The 27,326-nt window shown below is 49.6% G+C and overlaps 8 protein-coding genes across 8 annotated transcripts; 3 read left to right on the top strand and 5 right to left on the bottom strand.

Moving 5' to 3' along the window:
* The first annotated feature begins 361 nt into the window (after window positions 1-361).
* On the top strand, window positions 362-1,959 carry BKA67DRAFT_52931 (uncharacterized protein). Its single transcript, XM_046099046.1, has 3 exons — window positions 362-1,465; window positions 1,520-1,627; window positions 1,691-1,959. Exons 1-3 carry the CDS (start codon window positions 568-570, stop codon window positions 1,828-1,830), a joined length of 1,146 nt encoding a protein of 381 aa, XP_045964608.1. The 5' UTR covers window positions 362-567; the 3' UTR covers window positions 1,831-1,959.
* Window positions 1,960-4,491: 2,532 nt separating this feature from the next.
* On the top strand, window positions 4,492-7,148 carry BKA67DRAFT_548146 (uncharacterized protein). The gene is made up of 5 exons (XM_046101498.1): window positions 4,492-4,890; window positions 5,021-5,676; window positions 5,724-5,858; window positions 5,913-6,918; window positions 6,974-7,148. Exons 1-4 carry the CDS (start codon window positions 4,851-4,853, stop codon window positions 6,672-6,674), a joined length of 1,593 nt encoding a protein of 530 aa, XP_045964607.1. The 5' UTR covers window positions 4,492-4,850; the 3' UTR covers window positions 6,675-6,918; window positions 6,974-7,148.
* On the bottom strand, window positions 7,077-7,589 carry BKA67DRAFT_530568 (uncharacterized protein; the record flags this gene model as incomplete). The annotated part of the gene is made up of 1 exon (XM_046099263.1): window positions 7,077-7,589. The coding sequence occupies one exon, from the start codon at window positions 7,587-7,589 to the stop codon at window positions 7,077-7,079; it is 513 nt and encodes a 170-aa protein (XP_045964606.1).
* Window positions 7,590-8,091: 502 nt separating this feature from the next.
* On the bottom strand, window positions 8,092-10,641 carry BKA67DRAFT_641559 (cytochrome P450). Its single transcript, XM_046105779.1, has 2 exons — window positions 9,723-10,641; window positions 8,092-9,673 (listed from the first exon to the last, which is right to left on the bottom strand). The coding sequence occupies exons 1-2, from the start codon at window positions 10,212-10,214 to the stop codon at window positions 8,423-8,425; spliced, it is 1,743 nt and encodes a 580-aa protein (XP_045964605.1). The 5' UTR covers window positions 10,215-10,641; the 3' UTR covers window positions 8,092-8,422.
* A 1,342-nt stretch (window positions 10,642-11,983) lies between these two features.
* Window positions 11,984-17,524, bottom strand: BKA67DRAFT_510399 (uncharacterized protein; the record flags this gene model as incomplete). The annotated part of the gene is made up of 1 exon (XM_046097324.1): window positions 11,984-17,524. The coding sequence occupies one exon, from the start codon at window positions 17,522-17,524 to the stop codon at window positions 11,984-11,986; it is 5,541 nt and encodes a 1,846-aa protein (XP_045964604.1).
* Window positions 17,525-18,617: 1,093 nt separating this feature from the next.
* BKA67DRAFT_548141 (uncharacterized protein) lies at window positions 18,618-20,569 on the bottom strand. Its single transcript, XM_046101497.1, has 4 exons — window positions 20,458-20,569; window positions 19,903-20,169; window positions 19,367-19,817; window positions 18,618-19,306 (listed from the first exon to the last, which is right to left on the bottom strand). The coding sequence occupies exons 1-4, from the start codon at window positions 20,497-20,499 to the stop codon at window positions 18,903-18,905; spliced, it is 1,164 nt and encodes a 387-aa protein (XP_045964603.1). The 5' UTR covers window positions 20,500-20,569; the 3' UTR covers window positions 18,618-18,902.
* Window positions 20,570-21,781: 1,212 nt separating this feature from the next.
* On the top strand, window positions 21,782-25,451 carry BKA67DRAFT_52899 (uncharacterized protein). Its single transcript, XM_046099001.1, has 2 exons — window positions 21,782-22,009; window positions 22,141-25,451. Exon 2 carries the CDS (start codon window positions 22,180-22,182, stop codon window positions 25,387-25,389), a length of 3,210 nt encoding a protein of 1,069 aa, XP_045964602.1. The 5' UTR covers window positions 21,782-22,009; window positions 22,141-22,179; the 3' UTR covers window positions 25,390-25,451.
* Window positions 25,452-25,647: 196 nt separating this feature from the next.
* BKA67DRAFT_548136 (uncharacterized protein) lies at window positions 25,648-27,275 on the bottom strand. Its single transcript, XM_046101496.1, has 3 exons — window positions 26,779-27,275; window positions 26,212-26,656; window positions 25,648-26,072 (listed from the first exon to the last, which is right to left on the bottom strand). Exons 1-3 carry the CDS (start codon window positions 27,153-27,155, stop codon window positions 25,884-25,886), a joined length of 1,011 nt encoding a protein of 336 aa, XP_045964601.1. The 5' UTR covers window positions 27,156-27,275; the 3' UTR covers window positions 25,648-25,883.
* Between the last annotated feature and the right edge of the window lie 51 nt (window positions 27,276-27,326).

Raw genomic sequence — 27,326 nt, 5'->3', positions numbered from 1 at the left:
TCGGGATTTACATATAACAAATTTAAGCCTATATGGTACGGTATCAATCCCCTTAAAAATAATTCTCGGATCATTTCCGTGGCTTAACGCGATGGTGAGGCCGTTTTTTCGCGACTTGGATTCGCTTTGGGTTCGTCTAAATTACCACCGATAAACCCTCCATAGAGGTGTGTGTAACCAAGCCAAGGTGGAGATCTTTTTCGTCCGATAGCATCTTTTTGGAGACAAGGATACCATCCCATTGGTTACTTTTGCTCCATGTTGTGAGTTTGGTCGTATTAAAATAGCATGGCTTCGTTTGTTGGTACATAATATATCACAGCAAAAATTTGACACAACCCCTGCACACTTCGTAAATTCTGCTATCGCTTGTCTACAGAGTAAAGGGGAGGAGGAATAAGAAAGAAACAGAAAACTATGGCGAGGAAGAAAAGGACTAAAGCGAAAGAAAAGGAATCAAGTAAACACACATAACACTTATATAGTTGCAAAAGACTCTCCAAGCCCATTACATCGACTTGCCTCATTTATACATTAAAAGATCCTTGAGAAATAGCTCAGTTACTTATGCTGAACATGGAGAATGCCAATGAGACCATGCGGAAGTACGCTCTCGATACTTTGGCCAAAACCTCTTCCCACTTCAAATTGCAGATGGAAGTTCTGGCCAAAGAAATTCATGACCACATAGAATCTACAACCCACAAACTCGCTTCCTTCGACCAAGAGATCGCTGCCAGGAAAGGAGATCTTCGACTGTTCGCTCAAACTTGGCACTTGAGGCCCACAGATTTAGACCAAATCTTGAACGATATTCCCGCTATTCGACCGTCCTGGCCAGATGTTCTTTCACCTACACTAGGCCCAGCTATCTGCTTTCCGTCGTCAGTCACTGCATCGAAGCCTAGAAATTATGCGGAAGCATCATCGCAAACTGATAAAAACATCCTTGATTCCCTCCATGGTCCTGTCGCACTAGGATCAGACATGTTTCAGACAACATGTCATGGTCTAGAAGATACTTATGTCCAAGACCCAGCCGCTAAGTTACTCAACGTTCCAAAAGAAGGCGTTCCTCGTGACCCCAGAGGTTCTATCACTGTCAGTGGAACAGAATACTTCTCGAGAAGTTCGTCAACGTTGCATGGCCTTCCTGGCCCCGATCACCATGAAAGCACCACCAGGGACAGGACGCCGAGTGCCGAGAGACCGTTCAGCTTGATACATCAAGTAACCGGAAGGTCTATAGACAGCAACCGTCTCACAGCCAGAGAGTTCCCCTTTGTCGTTCATGAATTCCCGGGAATCATCTGTATTTTGCGATGTCCATGTCGTGAATTCTACTTTGAAAGCAACCCCTTCAAGTTTCACGAGGGCATCAAACATTTTTATCGTTTTCATCCTGAAATTTGCCAAGGTGAAATTCCTACAGCAATATTTCTTATCGAGAATTATGCTAGAAAAGGTAAGTCATCGTTGGTTTAATTCTCTCCATTTATGCTAACTATGTTTGTTCGAGTCAACGGAATGACCTCTGGCGCTCTCAACGTCCGAATAAGATGGTTAAAAAAAGGGTTGAACGGTTCCTGCAAAAGAAAGATGAACCACAAAACTCGTCTCTCTCTATGTAAGATGAAACAAATCACAGAGCGTTGCTTATAGGTGGACTGCTGACTTGATTCACGCCCAGTGACACCATATGATCCAACCAAAACTTCCCGCAGGCGTGCAAAGCCTCGCCGCCAGACATCCAACGCAGTACCGGGGATCCGCGGTAGTCTTATTACAGTAGTTAGTAGTGCCGATACCCCTTCCAAGTCACAAACCTAATACACATCACTGTCTGACAAAATGCATCAGCAGTCGCAAGCAACTCGCTTTGGTCGGCTCGATGATGAACGAGAAGATTCCGATGGTGGCGATGAAGACGATGACGACAACGAAGAAGAGGATAGCGAACAAGAAGACGATCTCGACGACGACATGGATATCGATAGCGAGTTCCTTCCTGATAATCTCTGCGACGCGCCCGAAATGGCACGAGAACCAGCTCCCTCGGCGGCAACTCATGCAAGAGCACCGCTCAATTACTCCGCGGGTACGTGTGTCTCACCCATCAAGTCACTCAGGCGTAACAGATCGACATCTCAGGACATTAAGAGATCGAAACTGATCGTCACATTGAGTACTCCGAGACTTGGAGAAGTGAAAACAAGCCATGACAGCTCGGCTGGAGTCAGTGAGCGATGCACTTCTCGTGACGAGGATAAGTATGGCAGGCCAAATGTTTAGGCAATAGCGTTCTGACACACTCACAGCCATGACAGAGATTATGATCCAATCCCGCGGCGGTTCGCAAGGTGTTAATGCTTGACTCCGAGAATTACTTCCAGTTTGAGCGTTGAGGGTGTCTATCAGGGCTATCGTAATCGGCAGTGATGAAATAGCTTGACTTGGCCGTTTCACATGTACTTCTCGTTTCTTTCCGATGTGTACAGAAGTAAGCGGGGAACTAGTCTTCTGCGCCATCGTATTAGATCCATCTGTATATTGAGTTCTGGGAAAGTTGTTTTTTTCTTCTAATAGTTCGGTACGTGTATGGCCGAGGGCTGGTTGACCATAAGCAAGTTTGTTTGGTTATGGCACCTATTTTTCTTCTTTTTCTTTTACGTCTTCTGCTCAGCAAATACAAGTTGTCCACTTCTCGTTCTGGATGCTTTCTTACATATATAGAAAAACGTTTCAAAGCTCTTTTATGCCCCAAATAACACAAGAGTCTCGGCAATTGCACTGACCCCTCATTCTTTGCCTGAAACAGGGTACATCATTGGGAGACGATTTCCCAATCCATGTTATTTATGGAGCGAAGCGCTTTTCATCAGCCCGGACCTGTTTTCTAGTGGTGCTAGGGCTGAGAACTAATCACAATGCTGAAAGTACAGTCGGTGGTTGTGTTTAATCCAGTACTAAAAGCGCTGTAGATTAACCTAAGGTTAGGTTAGCTGAAAATCCATGCTCTACATTAGCTGTCGCTAAAACAACATCGATTAACACACTGAACATCTGATTCTTCTTTTTGTCCTTTCTTTGATTTCGTTATACCTGATTAACGGCGCTCATATTCACGAGTGATACTTACTCTTGAGACAAGTCGCTGAAGTAACTGGGAATTTCCTAGTACTGAACAAATCACCCATTAACGACTGCGGGTTTGATCGTAACTAGTATAACATTAGACTATTTTGACTATCACTTGTGTTGGTCATCCAAATTTCCATCGAAACTATGCACAATTGATGCTCGTCTGTATCTATTACGCAGTCTAGCATAACCGTCAACTCACGGCTATGTTAGGCACGGTATCGCGCGCGCATTGGCGGACAGCTCGCCTTCTCAAACGCGTAAGTTCCCACCCACCACGGTCGCACGTTCTCGCGTACGCTACGCAGCACCATCGACGGATCTCCCAGCTGGATCGAGCAATACTCACGATTACATCGAACTTGACACTTTTCGCATGCCGAGTCAGAAGAAGTGCTTGTCTATTTTCCCTTATCAAGCTCGGTAGAATATTCTAGTCTGGAGAGTTACTGATCGTAACAGACAAATGGAAATGCCACATCCCTTATTTGTCCATATGTGAGTAGAATAATCACAAAGACAGGATGATTTGAATTTAGCTGCTCAGAGAGAAGTTTCTCCACCGCAAACTTGGCACATGCTCGACTCAACCATATTAGTATCCTAACTAACGATTAAGTTTGGGTGGGCAGGTCATGAACGCTACCACGAGTTTCTCTTCATCCTGAAATCCTCAGAAATTCGACTAGACCCACCTTTTACACGTAGCAGTGGACTGCAGAGTGGGTACATGACCTGATCAGGTCAGTAACCTAACCTTAGTGGTTTAAGTAAAGCGCAGATGTTCTATTTCTTCGGAGTTTTTCAGATAATTAACAATCGTCGTCATCGTCGAACAACAATGTCATTAATTATATACATATTTCATTACTGGCAATTATCTTCCTTTTGATTAAGCCGCGACTTAGCTAGCAAGCTTGTCATAATACTTATCAAGAGAATTCATCGCCTTAAATATCATACCGGTAATTATTGAAGTTTTGATTTTACTTATAAGTAAAATAAGTACTTAAAGTTCAAGCCATCGTCACTGCCACACTGCCATATTGCGTAGAAAAAGAGGATGCTCGCAATCGTTTACGATGCGAACGTGCATCGTGAGTTATACACCCTTATTCTAGAACAGAGCACTACAGTGGGTTTGTAGCCGTTCGTGACACTAATCCAGCGCTTCTCGGTTTATCTAGGCCAGAGCGGGCGGGATGCCGAGCTTTCTAAGAGCTATGATCGTATGTTATTGCTTTGAAGATAGTTGCCAAATTATTATAGATTTCTCTAAGCGGGCCACACCGATAATTCCATAACCACCACGCCCATAAGTATATCGTTAAACGCTCATAAGGGTGGAAAGAGAGATCGTTTAGCATTAAAAAAACCCCGCTTTCGAACGGTACCGACCTTGAAGGGCGCATAACTCTTATGAGTTAAGCTACCACATTTCCTTTATTATGATAGACACCCCGAATCGGCCGCAGCAACTTTTCCTATGCGATAGCTACGTACATACTACGTAGGAACAAACATGACTAGACAAGGATCAGAGTGTGATTGATCGCCTGGCAGTTGGTTGCATCTGCTCCCACGACTATCCCCAATGGTGTTTAGTGTCCCATGGCTTCTCTGCTTCTAGCTTCTTGACTTACTGCCACAATCTCGACTCAACAGCACCGTAGTTTTTCCAGCGGGAGTGTTCGACGAGCCGTGACATTATGGGACGGCTAAGTCGAGGCTGCATACGCTGTCGGGAAAGTACGTCCTCATGGCGAGACCCTATTTGGCCTTGCGCTGCCAAGACTGCACCCTCCGTACTTTACTCACACACAAGTGGATGCGGCCGTCGCTTGGCGCGAGTGGTCAACGCGCTGACATAAGTGTACAGGGCGCGTTAGATGCGACGAAGCTCGCCCGAGCTGCCAGTGCTGCATCAAGCGCAATGAAATCTGTGAAGGGTATCGCGATGAGTCTAGTCTCGTTTTTAGACATGAGACGAGAAGGTTAATTGAGCATGCGCGTGCTTCGGCGGCGTCCTCTACATCCAGCTCGACACCAAGTTGCCTTCGGAGAAGTCGTTCTGTAGAGGGATCTCCAAGCGCTGTCTACTCTTCATTGACTATTGATCACCCATCCGACCTCTCACAGGCCGAGGCAGATAGCCTAAGAGCACGGTTCTCTATGTCATGGCTTAAACAACAACCCACCCAGACACCAGCGTCAATTGAAGACCACGCGGTGGACCGATTCATGGAGAAGTTCGTTTTATACCCTTGCAACGAAACTTCAACTCCAGGTTTCCTCGAACATTTACCATCTCTATTTCAACGTGTCAATATTGAGGGTAGGTACGCTCTACGTTGGGCCGTAAGAGCTGCTGCGTACGCCGACTTATCGAAGGACGCCAGCGGCGAACCGCTGGCGCACAAAGCCTTGCATTGCTATGGCATGGCTCTTTCAGCTCTGGGACAGTCGCTTGCCGAGCCTGCCAAGACACCTGATGATTACGATCTAATGACAGTCGTCATATTGGACATTTTTGAGGTTTGGAGCTTTTTCACATTATGATAATTGCGTCTGATATATGGTAGACATTGTTCCTCTCCAACACGGCTAATAAAGGAGCACATGCTCAAGGTATGGCCCAAATTCTACGGCTACGAGGTTCAGACCAAGTTTACAATCCTCGTGGATGGAGTCTTTTCCGGCTGGCCCACCATAGAATCGTAAGCTATTTCACCTTTAGCTCCAAAAGCACCGCGTTGCTAACTCACCGCAAGCAAAAACAGCAATTGGCACTGGGCATGTCTCCAATGGTCGAGTCAAATGACTGGTTGGAACAGCTTAGCGACGATCTAAGCTATGTGCGGATTGAGAAGGATGCATTCAAAATCAAACAGACTTGCGTTAGAGCCCAAAGCCTGCTCGACCTCATGGTTTCACAACAGCTAGCACCTAGCCAATTACTTTCCTTTGCTCGAGATATGTTGGTGATTGATGAAGATGCGGCTAAATGGCGACAGAGTTCTAAATGGGCCTTCAAAACCTTGCGGACGATTGACTTGACCCTACGCAATGCCACTATTTGCTATACCCCAACTATTCAACTACATTCTGACATCTGGAATGCTTACGAATGGAACTATCACAGGACAGCGCGTATCATCTTCCATCAACAACTCCTGAAGTGTTTACAGGCTGCACTAGATTCGGATGATCTCGAAGTTACCTTTTCCTCCGATATTTGGGCAATAATCCAGCATTCCATTGCCACTGTTCACCAGCTCGCAGACGAGGTCCTGTCCACAGTGCCGCAAGCATTTGGCGATATTGATCCTCTCGGCCGCGAACGAGACGTAGCGAAAGGACCACCAAAATTCCGAGCCATCGGATCTTACCTTCTCTTATGGCCCATCAAGATCATCAAAGCCGAAGCTGCCTGGACAACGGAAGAACAGAAAAGGAATGCACAAACTGTTTTCGAACGAATACGTGATTACACGGGGATGAAGTCTCTCCTAGGAGATATGAGTTGTATTTGAAGGAGCACTTGGTACTATATCGATTCGCTTTCAGCTTCTAGAAGCCGAACACCCTATTTCGAGTCAACCACAGCCATTGGGCTTGCTTCCTTGCCCTCTAGATGAGCAGGCCCGTAGGTGGATTGGTATTACCTTATATCGACCAGGAATCAGGCGTTTCAATATTCATCTCTAGCTTGTAGAAGCCCACTACAGCCAGTATCAATAGAAATAGTAACACTTTGTCAACATCATTTCTCACAGTGTAAGGGCACATCCAAAGTTTCGACTACTCGTACATCTAGCTAAAATCGGTCAAGATTTGTGTCTTAGAGACTGTATTTGCGTTGCTTCTCACTGACGAGTCGTTCCAAACCACCGACCGACCGTGAAGTAGTATGCCCCTTTGTGTCCTTGAAAATTCTATGCACTGTTTGGCTTCTTGATAACAGTCTCTCCGAGCTCCTCCCCATCCGCTAACTTCACCTTTTCGGCGCCAACCATCACGCATGCAAAGCGGCAAACCTCGTCTGTACGATTGTGCCACCTATGGTTCACACCTCCCTGCACAATAAACTCGCCAGCCTTGAGGGTCTTCTCCTCCCCGCCATCCAGCTCGAGCACGATCTCGCCAGACATGATGATGCAGTAGTCCAAGCTCAAGGTACGATGCATGGGCACGCTGAAATGAGGAGGAATGTTGCTGATGGCGAAGAGGACCCCGTTGGGCGGACAGCGTGGAATGGACTTGGACATGTCCTGCCCCAGTTCCTGGTTTGAGACCGGAACTCCTGCACGCGCATCGAAGACAGAGAAGGAGCTCAGGGTGGGTCCGAAAGGAGCAAATGGCTCGAGGACATGATCAGAAGTAAATATTGAGGTGCCGTCTTCCTTGTGGCCTGTAGTGACCAGACGAGGCTTTGAGAGAGCGGTCATGTTTGCCATCTTATTGCAGCGCACTTTAAAGAGTTCTGGATAATCGTCGTTGTGGATTTTTGGGAATGGTAGGAAAAAAGTTGATGATGCTGGATCGATATAAGCCCGAGTGATTGTTAATACAGAAATCGAGATAATTTTCGTAAGACGGTCAGACGAGCTCATATTTATACAGCACCTTTTGATCCTCATCGTCTTGTAGGCACTGCCTATCTCCCATATAAGCCTGGATACTGGATCTCGCGCAACTAACCCCATTCAGCAAGCACCGCGACTCCTTCTCGCGCAAATCGCGGCGCGATTGGTTCGCGCATCTTGCGTTATCTCCACTCTCGCTTATTACAATCCTTTGACCTTGCGTGCTCCCAACGACTGTCTATGTAGGTAACAGAAATATCATACCAGTCAAGTCGCGCATATCAAAGTTCACGGATGGTAAGAACTAATCATGAGTGTTCTTTTACCAGTACAATGTGGATTAATTTCGAATATTACAAAAAATCTGGCATACGTTTCAAGTAGGATGATGCTAGAGCCTAGGAGTAGAACATGAAAATCAGCTGAATCATTACAATTGGACTATTAATTGTTCAAGTTCGGGTGAATTCGTAATTTTGGATGGGAAAAGCTTGCCAGTATCTCGGCATGATACGGCAACGTTCACCTAACCGTGTTATACATCTGTCCACTCGAACCTGTCTATCATTATTCGAAGACTTGCCTCTGCCATTCGGCATCTAAAAGCAGAAAAATACTCCAACCGTTACGTCCTGTCCATAGTGTATCACCAGGTAACCTTCCCTTTTGTACAGTCTTCAAAAGTGATTCGTCAATTAATTCTTCGCATGGGAGATCCTAACATAACACTTGGCCGGTTTCGTGGTGAGGCTGTCGATTGCATCGAAGGTGTTCAGCTCTTGAGGCAGCGAACCCAGTTCAAGATTCCATATCAGCAATGCCATCAGAATTCTGAACTCGAGATAGGCCAAACGTCGACCGAAGCAGCCTCTGACGCCGAGGCTAAAACTCAAAAGAGGACCAGCTTGGTGGTCGAAAGACTCAGAACCGTCTTCTGTCTTGAGCCAGCGCTCGGGAATGAAAGCCTGCGGGTCTTGATCGTCCCAGGAGCTACGAGTGTCTTTATGAGCTTGGGAGCCTTCGCTTCTTCTCGACTCTTCGATATGAAATGACGGTTGAGCGATGCTGGCACCCATGGTAGGCATGAAGACCTCCGTGCCCTTGGGAATGCGATGGCCGAGGATCACTGTGTCAACCTGCGCTTGGCGGCTGACCCCGAGGACAGGACCTGTTAGACGCAAAGTTTCTTCCATCACAGCTTCCAGATATGGCACTTGTATCTTGGTGATCTCGGTGACGGTCGGCTGACGTCCCTCGGCTGTGGCGTCAACGTACGCCGTACGTAGAGCCTGACGGGTCTTTTGCTGGATATCTCCGTGGACGGCCAAGTGTTTCAAAGCCCACTGGAAAGAAGTCGCAGTCGTCTCATGGCCGGCTCCAATGTAGCCGTAGAGTTCATCCTTCATGAATGGGGAGTTAAACACGGCTGGTCTCCCAGCCTTCTTTGCGGCGTTGGTCTCTCGCTTGACCATATAGTCCAAGGCAGACTTCACTTCCTCGCCGGCTTCAAGACGCTTTACGGCAAGATCAATCTGCTTCTCAAACATTCTGTCCTTGGAAGCGTACACTTCCTTCATGACGGCCTTGCGATTGTTGAACTTGTGGAACAGAGCGGGAGATGGGAACGTCACGGATGAAGCAACAGCTTCTTGCTGGACCTGGTGGGCGTGCAGGTCTTCGTCGGGAAGGTGTTCGGGAAATGTGAAGACGATATCCTTGCTATCCAGGCGCTGGCTATCAAAGTCGCTTTCGCGGACAATATCATGGTACAGCTCAGTCATGCTTTGAGAATCACCCTCGCCAAGTGCGACGATCTTGATAATGTCGAAAGTCACAACGTGGACATCCTGGTCAGCACGAAAAGGACGGCCGCTGGCTTTCTCAGCTTTAAGCTTCCATAGGTCGACGAACTTCAGTGTGTTTCGGTAAATTTCCGGGGCAGAAACCTTTGCCAATGTTAGTAACGCTACCCGAAAAACTTCCATGTCGACCTACCGTGTGTAAGAAGTGCGGTGTCATCAGGTCCTTAACCAACTCTCTGTTCGGCTTGAACTGCGGGTCTGATGTCTGCATACTGATGTGGTGATTTCCAAGCACACCACGCATAGCCATCATACCGCGGCCACCACGGTCAAACTCTTTCCCCCTTCTTAGGAGGATGTCCTGACTTTCCCGGTAGTCGGACAAAATCAACATTGGCTTCGACATTGGCATGAGAAACACTTGGACAAGCGGGCTGTTGTGCCTCCATGGCTGCTGGCCGAACCAAGCACGCGGTCGCCCGCCCTGCTCCTTCAACTTCTTAATTTCTGCGGCATCTCCGAGAATCGATTTTACGGCCTCTTTGTTATAAGGAATCCCTGGTATTGGCTTCGGCAGTACCCACTGATAAGTGAGGTACAGCAACGACACTGCGCATATAATGAAGAAGCTCGCCACAAAAGGCAGCTGCGCCAGAGGCGACACCGCTGTAGCATTCGACGACATGCCGGGCCGCGCTAGTATCTCGTCGCCGCGCTGACGAGTCTGGCGGGAAGATCTCAGGAAATGCGAATATGACTATCTTGAGGGTGCGAGGAGGTCTTATCCTTTGAGCTAAAAATGTTTGCCCGGAGGACCCGCTTATCCCCGATGTTGTGATAACGCCCCTTGTCCCTGAAAGCATCATGGGTTGGCGCGGAGCCTCAAATTGGATCTGCCATGTTGGGACAACGGGATGCGACAGGGATCAGATGGGATGGAGCGTTCGACTCCTGGTAATCAGAGGCACAAGCAGTAGCTACGCGGCATAGCATAACAGATCCCGAGTCCCGTGCTCTGCTTCCAAAGGACCCCCACGAACAAAAACCTTCTCTCTGCAAACATTTTGTCCGAGGACAAACGGACGGCGTTTGCTATCGAAACGGGTATTGACGAAGAAGTTGCCGCATGCAGCGAAGTGTCGATCTCAATGGTCTCCACTTGTTGGGAAATTACTCCCCGTGGGTTTTAATTGGTTCAATTCTATACTCTGCACTGGAAATCCCAGGTTCTCATGTGATCTTGGACGGATTGAACGAACCGGGTGGGCTGGCGTCAGCAAGCTTACAAGCGAGCTCGGCCAGCGGTATAGCGCTGCGGCTCTTTGCTTTCCGCTACCCGTTGCGCTGAATCATCTGTCAAAGGCATGCTTTTCAGCATAGGCTATTCCGAAACGAAGCTTCATGTGCCTGTGGATTATCCTGACTGGCCCTGGTAGACTTGTGAACTGATGCCGTAAAGTTAGGATAGGCATGTCAAAGTTCACACAGCTCTAAAACTTGAATATCTGCTTTAGTAATCACAGCTATCCATTTATTCCATAATACATCGTCAGCTTTAGACTCGTAATATATCAAATTCTAGTTAGTGGCTTTCCGGGCTATTTCGTACTATACCAGTAAGATTCACTTCTAGGCATTTGTAACTTGGTAAAACGGCATACTAGTTAGGGTCTGCAGGTGCTTAATGACGTTATAAAACTCAACAATTGAACAATTGGACATGCACGCCAAGCTACACCATGGATAAATAAGCTGCCGCTGCACCGCTGAATAACAGAACGACAAAATTACCGTCACGGTCTATGTTCTTCCCATTCTGAGTTGGTAAGCAATTGAGAAGTGGGCACAAGAGTCTACGCCATCAACCAAGCTCTCTACTACCGCCATCCAAGAAATGAACCTCAAGAGGCAACTCGACCTTCGATAAAATGCGTGTCTACTTGTGAGAATCGCGTAATATCCACCGGATCCAAGCGACGTCCTGGTGATACTGTAAATCAGATAGACAAAGCTTCGTTGGGTGATGAGTGTGGACAACGGCAGGACTTTTTTTTTATAACTTTTTAAAAAAAAGAAAAGAAAAAGTATTGTTGTGCGGAGGAGCTATATGGCTAAAACTTTCGGCCGTAAGCGATTAGTTAACTTGGCACAAGCAAAGAATACGAGGCTCTAGATAAGCACTGCTGTTGGATATACCTCTAGGTGCGAGGATGAGACGTGGTAGAACGAATGCATCTTGAATGTGAGATGACGAGCCCCTGATAAAATTCTCACGGCCAGGGTATGACGAGGTTGCTGAGTTGTGTCAGGGCAAAGATTCTGGAAGGCCGAGGTTCGAATACGACACTCTGGGATATGACTATAATCAATTTCATATTCGAGATGATGTTGACGTGTTTATATTGTTTATATTGTGTATAGTTCATGTAAATTGAAAACCAGGCTCTGTGCACATTAAGGCACTTCTCCGGCTATAAAACCAATCTGCCTCCTCGCGCTTGTACTACCGCCGTTTCCTCCTATATTCGCCGCAAGATGAGCTTGACTATCCACCAACTTCTTTTGCTCTTGTATCCGCTGTTTAAACCGATAGTCGGCTGCCTTGTCAAACTCTTCAGCCTGTTGCCGTTCCCCAATTCTGATGCTACTGAGTTGGTTTGCATTGCCTACCCTTTCATTACCCAGATCTCGTTCCCACTCCAACATTTTTTGCTGTTTCTGCGTCTCAAACGCTAATTCGGCGTCGCCGAGCTCCTGTACACGACGGCGCGACGCTTCAGTAAGGGCCTTTTGGTGCGAGACTTCGGCGTTCTGCTTGGCGCGTTGCTGTGCCAGAGCTCGCGCGAAGAGGTCATCTTCCAGACGTGCTTTTTCCTGTATCGCTGTTATGTCGGCGCCATGCGAACGCTTCTTTCGTGCGTCTTCGAGCTCGGCCTGATTCGCCCATATCTCTGCCTGTACCGCCGCCAATTCTTTCGACCTGTTTATGGCTAGTAGATGCTCATCATCTTGGCGGCGCTGGCGGTCAAGACGTGCTTTTCGATCTGCTTCTTGATCCTGGATGTGTGATGGCATCCCGACGGCGTCGTCTGGCTGGGGACCAGAGTTGGCATAGTAAATGTCGACACCGCGATTCGCTTTGAGCAATTTCAGCAGTTCGTGCGAAGTATCCTTTTGTGGCAGAACGCGGGAGACGTATTGGGTGGGCGAGTAAGTATATTGGCCATCTGTATATTGGTTGAAGGTCTTGTTGATGAACTTCCACATATCAGCTCGTAGCAGAACCTTGGTAATTGTCAAAGGGTCTGCCGATTCTAGAGCGAGTAGAAGCACAGACTTGCCCTCTGAGTGCAGAGTGATATCGGAGTCCTGCAAAAGAAGGTTTATGCATTTCTCCATGGCTTTTTCGCGGAGGGCAGTGATCTCGCCTGAGTCGGCGGCATGGAGACACAGCTCTCCGAGTGCGCTACGCCCACCATGTTGTGGGCTTGGGAAGTCGGGATCGTGCTTGTATTCTATCAAGATCTGCATTGCCTGCAAGTTGAGCTCTCTCGCAGCATTATGTAGGGAGCCGTCATTTCTCGAAGCCCCTGCTGCAAGAAGGTTTGACATCATGGTGATGGCCAGGTCTCCACCAATCCCTGAAGCAATAGACAGTGGGGACCTCCCAATAGCATCAGCGACATCGACTTCCGCACCACTAAGGAGAAGAGATTTGACAATGTCGGGTCTCCGTGTTTGGATCGCCAGCATCAACGGGGTTACTCTGGAAAGACGTGTCTCGTAGTTGACTTTCGCACCCCGATCAATGACCAAATTAATGACACCGCTGCTGATCTTCTTCTGAGGTTGTAGAAGTGCCCACGTGAGAAGGTTGACCTGTTCGTCTTCTTCCATTACAGGCATGACTCTAGCAGAAGTCATTTGATCATGATAGAAACCGATGTCCAGTAAAGCCTGTATTACCTTGATCGATCTTGGGAATTGTGATAGGGCCCGAAATATCACTGGCTGGGATCCAGCTTCGGTGAACATAGTATCCATTTGGTAACCGCCGTCATGATGGTCCACAAAGAGGTTGATTAATTCATGAACTTCGTCTTCCCCAGCACTTGTCTCGAAAATTCGGGGGAATGCAAGTGTCACAGCTTCGGCACTTGGCTTCTCTTGTAGAAGCCGGCGGAGCAGGTCAGGATTGCCCTGAGTGGCGGCAATTTGCACTGCCTCTCCTTGATTGTAATCAAGGTCGGCATCGTACTTCAGGAGCAGTTCGACAAAGCTGTCTGCCAGGTTTCCAGGGTTCTCTGCGTAAACTCCGAGCACTGCCACGAGCGCCGATCCTACAACATCCCCACGAGCACCCTTTCGCAGTAAGCAGCGCGCGATCTCAAAGCCTCTCTCGGACAGCCACGATCCAGCTCTATCAGGAACAAATACTTTGCTGAATGCTAACGATGCCTCTTCCGGTGTGACCTTCGATTCCAGCAGCTTGGCAAATTGAGATGCGGTCAGTGTCCTGGTAGCATCAATCAAGGTCTGGCAGCCATTTGCTGTCGGCGATGCCCTATTGGCTACAAGCAGCTGTATAACCCTTTCCTCGGGGTCTTCTTCGTTGACTGCCTGTGTTAAAGCCAAGTGAACAGCATTGGGAACAGGCTTGCCGGCTAGAAAAATCCATTCAAGTACGGCAAAGCGTGTATCCCTGCTAAGGCCCCAGCAGGCATCCAGGGCCTTGAGGAGCGTATGCGACGAAGGCTTCTTTTGTTTGCCGCCGACCTCCTTTATGCCCAGAAGCATCTCAAGATTACCGAGAAAGGCACATTTTGTGGCCTGGACTACTGCTTCACCGTCGTTATAATCTGGACTTGCCCCATAAACGAGCAGCAGGTGTACGAGTTCTAGCCCGGCATCGCCAAACCTCTCAGCAGACACTAATTGAGCATCGACAACTTCTCCTGTGGCGCCCTGCTGTAACAGTAGCTTGAAAATAGCAGCCCTTTTGGAAAGGTCGGATAACTCGGTTGCCGCTTGGAAGCCCTTTCGTAAAGTCTGCTGGCTGATATCCGAGACACCCGACAAGAGCATACCTAACACATCCGCAGCACCGGACCGGCAAGCCTCCACCACAGCCTGGCCCTCCTTATAGTCAATGCTACCACCGTTGCGTACGAGGATTGTGCCGAAATCGAGGTCGCCGTCCATGGCCGCTGCCAACAGCGCATCTGATACCACTTCCCCCGAGGCACCGGCTCTGAGCAGACTGCTGGCGGACATACTCCGTGTTCTCTGGTTCTTCGTTTTGGTGGCTTGAGAAAAACCGGCATTTAGAACATCGACCGAGAATTGTTTCTTATTCAATATAAGTTCTACAACGTCCTGATTTTCCAGCTTGATAGCTTCGATCAAAGCAAGACCGTCGTTTGTGTCAGCATGAGAAAGTAAAGAGTTGATAAGAGGAATATCGTCAGGATATGTTGTCACAGCAAAAACAAGAGCTCTGTTGACCTCGCTGGGCGGAATACCGCCTTGGAGAAACTTATGTGCAAACGCTAGACGGTCCATCGGATCTTTGACCCTCAAAACATACGGCATCGCAATTGAGAGTGAGAGGGGACTTGGTCGTCGCACCGAGAAAAGAAGGTCTACCACTGGGCCGTTAGCCGCACCTACTGCCCTGCATAATGCTTCTGCTTTGTGAGCATCAATTTCTGCGCCATTTACAAGCAGAGCCCGTAAAACAGAGAGCACACGCTGCGGAGGTGGCGTTTTGAGGACATTCTGGACTTCTTCAACCAGCAAACGGCTCAAAGGGTCTTTTGAAGCGACCCGCCTCATCAAGAAGTCTAGTTTGTCAACCTTTCCTGAACTTGAGGGCACTGAACCTAGGTTTCTCATGGCGTGATCTAGTGTGTCAGGACTTGGCTGGCTCATCTCCAGTACTATCTGAAGTACTGATGGGTCTGGATGCTGCACAGCATTTACGAGCGCGCTTCCAGCGTTCGCGTTGACATCCGCCTGCCCTCGTTGGAGCAGAATGCGTAGAAGATCCTTGTCCGCCGGGCTCGTCTGAAGGAGTGTGGCCAGTGCTGTTGATACTTCCTGCCCACCATGGGAGGCACCGGCATCCAGTAGCATGCTAACCATTTGAGCTCTCTTCCCTGGATCCTGTACTTCCATGGCTCGCGGGATCGCTTTAGCCGAGATCTGCGGGGTGGGATTGCTTTTCAACAATCTGTTCAGAAGACTCAGGTCTTTTTGTGCGATAGCCGCAGTAATGCTTGCTCCTTCATTGAAATTCACATCGGCGTTTGACCGCAATAATAATGCGATAAGTCGTTCGTCCCGATGAGGCGGGGTCTCATCAACGGCATTCTGCAACCCCGAGTGCACGCAGGGACCGGATAGTCCTGCTCCCAAAAATGCTTCTGTCATCTGATAACGCTCAAGCCGTGGTAAATTCCTCACACTAGGGAAGGCCTGCGCCATGTCGTCATTGGATGGTGGCTTCTCGGCCGCCAGGATCATTTTCGCAATAGGGACATTTCTGTTTTTTATCGCTATTTTCAGCGCCAACCCGCCCTTGTAATCTGTCGATGCGACGGCATGCTTCTCATAAACCATACTTTTAGGGCCCTTCCTCAAATCTTGGTTGCCTGCCATCTTGCCAGGAAACAAGGGAGTAAGGAGTAGCTTTGCCGCCTCCACGTCGCCCGCATCTGTGGCATCGACCAAAGCTTCGTCCAGAGGGGGACCATGGGCTCCTTTATGTAGTAATAAGTCCAGGAACGTAAATCTGTCCTCGAACCGTAGTTTCTTGGGAATAAGGCCTATGCATTCTGATGCATATTTTGCGTTTAACTGTGCCGGTCCATGTAGCATCACATCTGCAAGATCCAACCTAGCGGTGGAGATCGCTTTTCGTAAAGCCTGGGCATCTTGATATTCGATAGAGGCATCATACGAGACCAGGAGATGTACCATATCAATAAAGTACGTGGCGCTTGCTTGTACCAAAGCCCGCGCTGTCACATCGCCATCCGCGCCTGCACAAAGCAAAACCTCCGCCAAGGCGATCTTCTCATTGGGGTTGATATTCTGGTGATTCATGAGTTGATCGAAAGCCTCATTCAACCCCGGTTGGCTTGGTGGCTTGTTCCCTGTTATGATTGCCAATACAATATCTCGTCTTCCTAAGGCTACTGCCGCTTTCAAGGCTGCAGCACTATCGTAGTTTCCGTCGGCTGTAGAACGACTAAGTGCAAGCACAGTATCCAAACATCCGACTCGAGCGGCTTCCACCATGGACTGGGACACCCAGGACACTGGCGGTCGTCCTTCTGATGATAATATCATAGCGATCATGTCCGCCTGACCTCCACTGCCGCATGCTCGTCGAAACTCATCCTGGCCATCGGCGGTTTGCACAGCGCTTGCTCCATATCTGACCAGCATTTCAACAATGGCAAAGTCCGAATTGTGCATTGCGATGGGCAGTGATGTGTCTAGACTCAGAGCATCCGCAAAAGGCAACAACACCTCTACCATCTCTTTGTGCCTGTTTTCCACAGCTTTTTGAAGGACTTGGCTCCGCTGTGCTAGGTCAAGGCTTTTCCTCCTGGTTAGAAGACTGGTTCGGCTCTTCTGTGCCAAATTGACATTCCCTCCCACTTGATTCAGCATCGAAATAAACGCTTCTGCGACCCCTGGCGAACCTTGATTAGTGACATGAGTGACGAGAGCGCCGTATATCTCTTTGTACTCCCACGACTTTTTCTTTGTAGTGAAAGCCCTCGATAAGCCGCCCTTGGATTGTTGAGCCTGCTCTGTCGTCCGTTGGCGTTTAAGAAGCTCTTCAGCGTAGTACCCGTCATCTGGGGTCATGGTAGATGATACATGATCCGGCCGTATTAATGGCGATGGAAGTGGTGCTGAGTCGAGTCCCCATTCTCTTCCAAGATCCTGAAGTCGGCGCTGACGGCGATCTTGTAATGACATCTGCTCCATGTTGTGATCTATTAAACCCGGCATGTTGTCCACAGTGCGCAAGTGGCTTTTGGGTTGTAACTTCGCGGCTTCTCGAATTGGTAACAGCTCTGTCCAAGCTTCCACGACTGTGAGACGCCGGCTGTGCTCTGTAGATTGAGCCTAGCAGATAGAGACCAGAAGACTGGAGAGCAGTATATATCGACAGTCAGTTGTCGTATGATTAACGAGTGTGCATTGATTGACCCCTGTATCCAAAAGACAGTCACAAATTTACATCGTAGTTGATGTTGGCAGCACAACGTCGCCGGGCATCTCACAGCCTCATATAAAGACCAGCCGAGGTGTTCCGAGGGATGCCGCATTCAGGAGCTACTGCAGGACCATATGCGTGCAGCAAACACAATATGTATTAACCACAGCTGTGATTCACCTGTGATCCACCTGAAGTTGCTGCTGATTAGAATTTGCGCAATACCAAGACTTGAGAGAGGAAGCAATGAAAGCCAACATGAGATGAAAAAGGGTGACAAGCATCAATCGCGAACTGAAACTTGAAACTTGAATCGGGGCCTCGAGCTCGAGCCAGGGAACCGGGCAGGAATGCCTAGCGCGGCCAATTCGATACGGTGATCCGAATGGATCGCCCGTGCACCGCCTCAATAAGGTTGCGCAGAGACGGCGGGAGGATGCGCCTAGAGCTGCACTCTCTCCAGTCCCCGTACTCGCTAACGGAATTATGAGCGCATTGAGTACGCGGCCTTCAGCACAGCTCGAATTTCTCATTAATCAGCAATAGATGTCTAAAGAGTATCTCTCAGCTGAAGTCAATAGGTACGAATGAATGATTCGGATTTCTCTCGAGAAATAGTGATCCACACCATGCACCACATCCGGAAAAGGCTTAGACAGGAGAGGTTTTAGCGTCAAACACTGCGAGCACTCCACTATAATTGATTTCAAGGTTAATGGCCCGTCCAATTACGCAGCCAGAGACACATTCAAGAATCTATACGGATCCGTGTGGACTTTTGAGGAAAATCTTTACTAGTATAACACAGAATAACCTTAAAACTTAGCAAAATACTAATAATATAAACGGAAAGTCCAACGGCATAATACAAGATAAACCACGTTATTCTGGTGACCTTGGTTGAGACTCATATTTATACAACTCGTGCACTTTTTGCTTCACTAAGCAACTTACCGGTAATGAGCGGTCAAATCGGTGCGATTAGACACACTGTAACTATACGTCCGGTTATGGGAATCGAACTGCCGTGTGGGTATAATGGCTTTATCTATAAGGTGCTATGCACAATAAAACTGCAGTTTTGTCCTGGTCTTTTCCATCAAAGCTTCCACGCAAATTATGCCATGTACTGCAAACTTATGATGTCTTGGCCTTGACAGCAGACAGCAACTCTGCAGGCGGCTCCTGTCGATAACCCTTGGGGTTGTTGGACACCCAGCGCCACAAATCGTCACATGCTTGCTCCATAGTGAGCTCTGTCTTCCAGTTGAGCTCCTCGTTTGCGCGTTTGGGGTTGGCCGTCAGATCCAGGACATCACCCTGTCGGCGTGGCACAACCTCGTAAGGCAAATCCCGACCGACAACCTTGCTGAAAGCCTTGATGATCTCGAAAACTGTGCTTCCACGGCCAGAACCCAGGTTCCATGCCCTGATACCGGGTTTGTTCTGACGCAGGTAGTTCAGAGCGACCAAGTGACCTCTGGCAAGATCGACGACGTGGATATAGTCTCGGATGGCGGTACCATCTTTTGAGGCGTAATCTAGGTGACGTTAGTTTAAACGTGGCCGGCCGCTCGGTACTGCTCGACGCAGGAGCTTACCATCACCAAACACCAGGAGCTTGGGCCTGTCTCCGGTTGCAACCTTGCCCAGCAGGGGCAGCAAGTTGTAAGGCACACCCTGAGGGTCCTCGCCCATGATACCGGTAGGGTGAGCACCGCATGGGTTGAAGTATCGCAGGTTGGCACCGTTCCACTGCTCAAAGGGCTTGCCGGCCTTCTGGGCGTTCTGTCGCTGGGCTGTGATGAAGTCCTCGATGATCTGCTCGACAAAGCTCTTGGTTCGGCCGTAGGTGTTGGTAGGGCCGATTGGGCAGTGCTCGGGGATAGGGATCATGTTCTCGAAGCGGGTGGCATCACCGTATACAGTCGCAGACGACGAGAAGACAATATTTGTGACATTGTGCTTCTCCATGGAGCGAAGGAGGCTGACGGTGCCGCTGACATTGACGCGGTAGTACTCGAGAGGGATCTCGCTAGATTCACCCACAGCCTGCGGACCCAACCGTGAATTAGTCCCAGTTCCTCACCGTCGAAAAAGACCTCGGGCTTGAACGCAACGTGGAGAAAAGACTCACCTTGAGGGCAGCAAAGTGAATGACGCTGTCAATGGCGGGGTTCTGCGCGAAGACCTTGTCGAGCTCTACTTCATCCGTGAGGTCGGCCTTGTGGAACTTGGGTCGCTTGCCGCAGATGAGCTCAATGCGGTCAAGGGCGACTTCTGACGAGTTGTAGAGGTTATCTACAATGACGACTTCATAGCCATTCTGGAGCAGCGCAAGAGATGTGAAGGAACCGATGTAGCCGGTGCCACTGCACAGAACTTGTGTCAGAAACGAGTACAACTCAAAACATGATCGCAACGACACGCAACGAAGCGCAACACCAAGCAGCAGCTCGTGATGGCGGGGTCCCAATTGCGCCCAAAAGACCCCGCCTTGAAGCACCCCCAAATGAGGGTCTAGCAGCTAGAATGGTTCGATAGGAGCTCACTTACCCGGTGATCAAGACAGTACCAACAGTCATTATGGCCAGGTTTAAGGGAAAATCGAAGAATGACGATGGGGGGAGAGGTGGGAGAAAGTAGAACTGGATTGGAAGGAGGGGGGAGTCGTACAATAACAACACCACACGAAGCAAAGCAAAAGCGGTTGGTCTTTTTCGTCAATCGTCATTTAACAATTTAGATTGACTTTTGGCTGGTCGCACCCCGTGTAGAGGCGTGGTCCAGGCTCCCCCTCAAAGCCCCTCCATGAATGTGAATCAAGCAGCATGGTGGGGGGCTGGGGGGGCCAACTAGCTTCACTCAGTGCATTGAACATTCAATCTGAACCGTAGCGCACAACCCATCAGCCAGTCCGGTGGATCTAGCAGGGGGCACTACTTGCAATTGTACTGCATCACAAATTCCGCCAACTTTTAGCAAGGCCATGCGAATCTTCACCGTCTGTTTTGTTACAGCGGCTTCTGCTATGCTTGTGTGTATATGTCTGGTTCCTGAATCCCAACCTAGCGGGTAAATGTGTTGGCTACGCAATATCTTTGCTTTTACCTTGCCCTGCTTGCATGCTTTTGTTGTAGATCAACTATTTGTGATTGCATAGATTCTACGCAGATCCTCATTCTCGTTCCCATTCCCTATGTACCAGTGACCCACCCATCCCCGGAATGGCGCGGCTGTGGATGTGGTACGAGATCAAAATCTTGAGCAGTTGGATTCGTGTTTGTGTTTGTCAACGGAATGCATGTGGTACATCATGAACTAGATATTTAGTTCCGCTCCAACAACCAGTTCCAGTCTCTGGTCGATTCATTTCGTCGGCTAGAAAAAGGTTTCCGACCGAAATATTCACCCGCACCTGAACTTGAGGCATTGCTTGAACACTCACAGCACGAAAAAAGAAAAGAAAAAAACCGGTCTTCTTCCAATACCGCGAAGAAAAGGATAATTGACGCAAAGTATTTCCCAACCTTGAGCACCTGCTGGATGTGATTTCGTTTTGACTGTCTAGTTGGTGTTGCCACAATCACGTGACTTGGCAGCCAATTCGATTTTTGGCGCACGACGCGGTGTCGCGTCCTCGGACAGAACCGTTCCACTCCTCGATTGTAGTAACAAGTGGGCAATGCAGGACGCATTCGGTAATACTGAGGCCGGTAGAATGTCTCAGCAATTCCAAAGGCCTGCATACCAAGGATTCTTTTTTACAGCCCATTGACCTTTCCAAAAGCATTTCGAGACAATCGTGAGCTCGGTCAGATCCATGTCACATACCCGTCTGCGGAAGTCGCTACTGTAGTTAATGAGTCTCAATTCAGCCTCATTGAGGCTAGCAAGGCCCTGGGTACCCTACAACAATACCATTTCTACGCGACGGCTGAGTACCTAGTCCGGCAAACCTTGGTATTCATGGTTATGGACTGCCATTGTCCGATTGTTTCATTAATAGGCTGCTTTCGGGGATTCAAAGAACAATAGAAGACACTCTCAACCTGATTACCATTTTCGGACCAAGCTCGCGCGCCGCGGAGCCATTCATCTACCAACTACCACCAGTTCACTCAAGCCTTCCACAGCAGCCTTTCTCAAACTTTCTTTTACAAAAGATAAGGCCCAGGCATATGGATGAAATATCCCAATCATCCTTGAAATTCATCACCAGTAGCGCTTGGCATCATCCTAAGGTAAGGCGTCTCGTGTAGCCCAGTATCAGTTGATAGCTGGCCCGCAACCCCCGGTGTCTTCTGCAGCATACCTTGAATCAATTGCTGTCAATGGCTCTTATCTATGAATCTCACATTAACGTTGGCCACAGAGTATACTGGTGCGCCTTTCGGCAGCGTTTACGTAAAAGATGGCGCCTACCAACCGGCGCTCTACCCAGGTGAACCACCAGGACGGTGGCGGCGCACCTCTTCCTTCAGCTCAACAAGACCTTTATGGAGAGAACGATGTGCTTATGAGCTCCAAAGAGCACACAGTCGCTCTCGAAAATGATAATAACAGGAAGAACAAAGAGCTTTATAACCAGATATTCAGTCTCAGCAGAGGCCAGGAACGTGTGCCGCAATCCCAGCCAAAAGGAAACCCCATTAGGCAGGCATTTACCAACATACGTATGCCGGCTTCCAACCACAGAAAAGACGCTCATGGGCAGCTTCAGGGCAAACGCTCCATAACGGCTATTCCAGTTGGGACCCCCCGTCGTCCTATTGGACTAGGAAATCCACAAGCATTCGGCCGGTATAACGATGATAGTGATCCCTGGAACCTACGGGACGAGGTCGGCAACCGCAATTTATATCCAACTGGCTTACATGACCCGTATCAGACCCCTTATAATGGGAAGGGCAGGGGCAAGGGGCATCCTTCTGAGGCTCCGAACTCTCTGGCATCCAAATGGGGCATGGCTAGCGGGCGACCCTCTCCAGTCCCCTTATCGACGAGAAGTTTCATTCATGAAGATCAGCTGTACAATACCGCAGATATCCAGAGTCCTTTGATTCACCCACCGCCTCCGCGACAGAAGGAGCCAAAGCGAGCCCAGCCTAATCAAAGGCCCCGAGATAGCGGTCAGCCTCCTCCACCACCTGAAAGCAAAAGTCCTCCACCACCTCCTGAAACGGACTATCCTCTTTTACCTCCTGAAGCTGTCGAATATCCTTCTTTGCCCCCACAACCCAAGGTCATTGAAAACCTCTCACCTCAATCTTCTCAGAGCGAGCATATCCGCTCACCTCAATCTTCTCACAGCAAGAAAGTCCGCTCAACCCCGTCCAGGTCGCCATCCCCTCAAAGAACTCCACCGCCTGCCCAGAAACCTCTTCCCAGACGGTCTTCAACAAGTCCGCCTCCCAACAGATCTCCATCTCCAGTTACAAGCCCTTCAACCCCCAGAAATGGCCGCCGTCGACCTTTAATTCCGACTTTAAGTCCGAAATTCCCTCTTCAACCCCCGGTTCAACCCACAACTCAACCACCTGTCCTACCCTCAGCTCAGCCACCGGTTAACAAACCGGTTGAAGTCTTTGCTGCAGATCCACCTGACAAGGATGGGAATGATTCAGGGTTGAGTCCTCGGTCCTTGAAGAATATTAGGAACCGTATGCTTCCTATTAAGCCTCACACTGAACAAGTTTCGAAACCGTTCACAGGCAAAGATGATCTAAATGACGAACAAAAATTGGACGCAGAAAGGCTCCGAGAGCGTATGCGTCTTGAGGAAGGGCCTATTGGCAGAGCTCCCGAGTGGCAGAAACCGCAGCACCCCAACTACCCTGGGGTGGGACAGGGAACTGGCGCTGTAACTCCAGTTCCCGAGCTGAATCCTGGAAATCAAAGTCAATCTGATATAGGAAGCACCACACCGACTCAAACAGAAATTCCAAACAATGGAGGGGTCCGTCTAAACAGCCCGCCCATTGTGCATGATATCCCACGTGTTCCTGCGCCGCCCGTTGCCTCATCTTTGAAGAGCAGGCTTTCGGCTCTTGTTTGGGAACTTAGGAGGACTTGGGTGCGAAACCCCACAAAGAACTCTCGTGTATGGATCCTCATTGCAACAATTATGATGCTGCTCTTGGCTGTGGCCTTGCAACCTCAACATGGGGGGCAATCATTTGGCCATATCTTACCTGGTGGTACTTCGTTTTCTGGTATTTTTCGTAAATTCCAGCCGTCATTTGGGGGCGCTTGCTGTGACGATGTTTTTCGCAGACTTGATCTTATCGATATCGACTTAAGCAATATCCATCGAGACATTGATGCGCTCCGTCATGGTGTCAAGGCCCCTCAGGACGGCCGGCTTTTGTTCTGGGTGAACCAAAACAAAGATGGCAAACTAGTTATTCCCCATGAGTACTATGAGGCTATCAAACAACAAATCCTCAAGGACAAGCAATTACTGAGGGGTGTTTCGAATGAGACATGGGCTCCGGTAATCAACCGCCTTGTAACTGATGGATACCTGAAAAACAAGCCTCACGGTAGAAGCCACCTAGGCTATGAGGACATCACTACAGCTGATCTTCATGCAGGCTTTGACGAGTGGCTTCGGCGCAACGATGCAGCCATTGTCAAGGCCCTACGGGGCGCACTTGACTCTGTTACGGGCTTATCTGAAATGCAACTCAAAGATCTCTTAGCGAAGCATAACGTCGACCTAACTAATGGCAAAGTCATAACTCGAAAGGAATTCGAAGAACTGTACAGGAAAGAAATTACCGGCGGCTACACTGGTAATCTGCGTGAGCTTGCCGATCAGATTGACGTGTTCAAGAAGAATCTCGAGGAAAACCCACCCCAGGGCTTGGCGAAGGGGGACGTGGAAAAGGTCGTACAAGCAGCTGTGAGGAAATATGCTGATGCGCTCAAGGTCGAGGCAGCGGCCAAGGCCGGCAGCGATTCTGTTCTCAAACAGCTCAGCAACCAACTCAACTATTTTAGTGTCGGCGCTGGCGCGGTCGTTGATCCTCACAACACGTCGCCCAGATGGACTCCTCTAAAGCCAATCTCCGGGAGCAAGCGGTGGTATGACAAGGATGGCTACAAGCCCCAGCCGCCGGTCAGCGCTCTCATGTCATGGGAGGAGGACGGCCAATGTTTCTGTGCCGGCCCGAGCTTTAGCGGGCACGGTGTCGGAACCGCCAATCTCAGTGTTATGATCAGCCGTGATATCGTACCCCAGTTTGTCGTCCTAGAACATATACTTCCCGGCGCCACGCTTGATGCCGGCGCCCGTCCTAGAGATGTCGAAATCTGGGCGGCTTACGAGGACTATGACCTGCGCAAGACTGTCGGCGCCTGGTCTCAGGCCCTCTGGCCAGCAACGGCTGGGGAAAAACAGCTAGATGAAGGATACGTGAAGATCGGCGACTTTACCTATGAGGACCACAAAGTCGGTGATGGCGCGCAACTGTACAAGCTGAGCTCGGATCTTCTGGATATAAATGCTGCCACAAGCCGCTTCGTGGTAAGGGCGCTAAACAATTACGGAGCCGATCACACATGCTTCTATAGGATACGACTTTACGGAGATCAGAGAGACAGGGATATTGGCAACTAAGCAGCCGAGCAAACATAAGAAGGTAAAAAATACAGTGGACACGGAGGAGGCGCGGCTGGAAAGCTTTCTGAATTTATCGAAACTATAAGTCTAATTTCCTGCGTCATCATTAGGGGCAGAGGCTCACTTGGACGTTGGCAAACACGAATGCACAGGAACGCAGCGTCCCACTACCTCCGAGAGACAGGAGACGGAAAAGATGGAGAAGTTAGCACATGGATGATACGCACATTTGTCTGTACCTAGCTCGCGCATCGAATTGATCAAATGTTTCTTCTTCTTGTTCATGTCATATCTTCCGGGTATGCTATCAGGTGCCTCTGGCAACTATTTGAGGTTGCTTTATGTCGATGAGTGTGTCTATTAGCAATCAATTCTACCGCCCATGAACTATTGTGGCCCCGGTCTGATGTTTTGAAATAAAAGGTGGGTTGTTGTTCTTGTGACCTGCCTCGTTACTGTCAAACTCTCTCCCGTGTCGGCCCCAGCACCGATCACCAGTCTCTGCCCAGCCGCTCCTCGTGGTCATCCATTAGTTCGTAAGCGGGCCTGAAGTCGGTGGCGCTCTTCCCACTCTCGTCCGCCTTCAACACCGGGTTGGGGTGCGTGTCGTCGGTGCCGCCCAGAGACGTATATCCCTTGTCGTAAAGCGGGCAGTATGGGATGTCGAGAGCGCGTATGAACTAGATTAATTTCCGCGAGTCAGGTTTTGATTTCCTCCTTTAATTTGAGAGCGAAGAAGATAGATAGCAGACGGGGGGCCGGGGGGAGAAAGAAAGAAGAAAGAAAGAGGAAGAGAAAGAAAAGAAAAAAGGCACTTACCCCCCAGACCTCCCTATAATGCCAGTCGATGACGGGATGCACCCTCATGAACCTCGGCCAGTCGCCATCCGTCTCCTGGAAGTGCCGCAGGTCCCTGCCGTGGGGGTCGGTCCTCCTCGTGCCGACGAAGACGGCCTTGACGGCGAACATCTCCTGCAGGTACTCCCCCAGGGCCTGCTTCATGGGCCGGTCGCTCGTGGCCAGGTCCAGGTGGTACTGCTGCGACGTCTCCTCCACGAAGGTGTCGACCTCGGCGAAGGGCTTCTCGGGCCGGATGTAGATGGCCTGCAGCAGGACGGGGAAGGAGGGGGTGTCGCAGCTCGACAGCGGCGGGGGCGGGCTCGTGGGCGGTGGTGGGAAGTGCGCCGGGAGCGAGGCGAGGATTAGGATCAGCAGGACCAGGCAGTCCTTGCCGCCGTTGTAGGAGAGGGCTAGTTCGTCGGGTCTGCAATTGCGGAGGGAAAAACACAGGCACTGGTCAGCAGACGATCTTGCGGCAAACGGCTGCGTCGGCGCAGGAGAGGACATGGAGGGGGAGAAAACAGAGCAGCAGTAGCAGCAGCTTACCGGTACCGCTTGAGGGCATCGTCGATGACTCCCTTGGCCGCCCTGACCTGCCTCTGCACGCCTTGGAGTAGCTCGTCGCCCGTCTCCTTGTCGAGAAATGCGTCGACCTTGCTCTTGAGCCCGGCGCACAGCTGGCGCATCTCGCCCTCCATATCGCGCGGCTTCCAGTCGTCGCCTTGGCCGGCGCCGTTGGTCGTCGACATGGCGGGGGTTGTCACGGGCACTTGAACTGTCGCGACGGTCGTCTCCGCAGTCGCAAACAGGAGGGGTGGCTCTGGTTTCAGGATCGGCTCACAAGTCTCGAGGTCAACGGAAAACAGGATGTCAGGTAAGACGGGCCAACGGGAGGAGTTGCTATTGTACAGGTCCGCGCGCATGTAAGCTATTAACCTGCAGTAGACGGTCTATTCTATTCTAGAAACAATGGATACATGGAAGTAAGTATGTATGCAGGTCATACAATAGAGGGGTCTTCCCAAGTCCAAGCCAGGTCTACTTGGTACTTTACTTAGTCTAACGTTATCTTGGCGGTTTCCCCCGGCACGATT

This window comes from Truncatella angustata (genome assembly GCF_020726525.1).
Source record: "Truncatella angustata strain MPI-SDFR-AT-0073 chromosome Unknown BKA67scaffold_1, whole genome shotgun sequence".
Lineage (NCBI taxonomy): Eukaryota > Fungi > Ascomycota > Sordariomycetes > Amphisphaeriales > Sporocadaceae > Truncatella > Truncatella angustata.
The sequence above is the reverse complement of the archived record's forward strand: the minus strand, read 5'-3'. Positions and strand labels throughout refer to the sequence as shown.

Bases quoted from the DNA above. Each gene is read 5' to 3' on its own strand.
- BKA67DRAFT_52931 (XM_046099046.1), top strand. From the start codon at position 568: ATGCTGAACATGGAGAATGCCAATGAGACCATGCGGAAGTACGCTCTC. The intron at 1,466-1,519 runs GTAAGTCATCGT...TGTTTGTTCGAG, and splicing joins CGAGAATTATGCTAGAAAAG to TCAACGGAATGACCTCTGGC. The intron at 1,628-1,690 runs GTAAGATGAAAC...ATTCACGCCCAG, and splicing joins CAAAACTCGTCTCTCTCTAT to TGACACCATATGATCCAACC.
- BKA67DRAFT_548146 (XM_046101498.1), top strand. From the start codon at position 4,851: ATGGGACGGCTAAGTCGAGGCTGCATACGCTGTCGGGAAA. The intron at 4,891-5,020 runs GTACGTCCTCAT...ATAAGTGTACAG, and splicing joins CTGCATACGCTGTCGGGAAA to GGCGCGTTAGATGCGACGAA. The intron at 5,677-5,723 runs GTTTGGAGCTTT...GATATATGGTAG, and splicing joins TCATATTGGACATTTTTGAG to ACATTGTTCCTCTCCAACAC.
- BKA67DRAFT_641559 (XM_046105779.1), bottom strand. From the start codon at position 10,214: ATGTCGTCGAATGCTACAGCGGTGTCGCCTCTGGCGCAGCTGCCTTTT. The intron at 9,674-9,722 runs GTAGGTCGACAT...ACATTGGCAAAG, and splicing joins CACCGCACTTCTTACACACG to GTTTCTGCCCCGGAAATTTA.
- BKA67DRAFT_548141 (XM_046101497.1), bottom strand. From the start codon at position 20,499: ATGACGATTGACGAAAAAGACCAACCGCTTTTGCTTTGCTTC. The intron at 20,170-20,457 runs GTGTGGTGTTGT...TCATGTTTTGAG, and splicing joins AACCGCTTTTGCTTTGCTTC to TTGTACTCGTTTCTGACACA. The intron at 19,818-19,902 runs GTGAGTCTTTTC...TTGGGTCCGCAG, and splicing joins TTCACTTTGCTGCCCTCAAG to GCTGTGGGTGAATCTAGCGA.
- BKA67DRAFT_52899 (XM_046099001.1), top strand. From the start codon at position 22,180: ATGGCGCCTACCAACCGGCGCTCTACCCAGGTGAACCACCAGGACGGT.
- BKA67DRAFT_548136 (XM_046101496.1), bottom strand. From the start codon at position 27,155: ATGCGCGCGGACCTGTACAATAGCAACTCCTCCCGTTGGCCCGTCTTA. The intron at 26,657-26,778 runs GTAAGCTGCTGC...CCGCAATTGCAG, and splicing joins GATGCCCTCAAGCGGTACCG to ACCCGACGAACTAGCCCTCT. The intron at 26,073-26,211 runs GTAAGTGCCTTT...AAATTAATCTAG, and splicing joins ATTATAGGGAGGTCTGGGGG to TTCATACGCGCTCTCGACAT.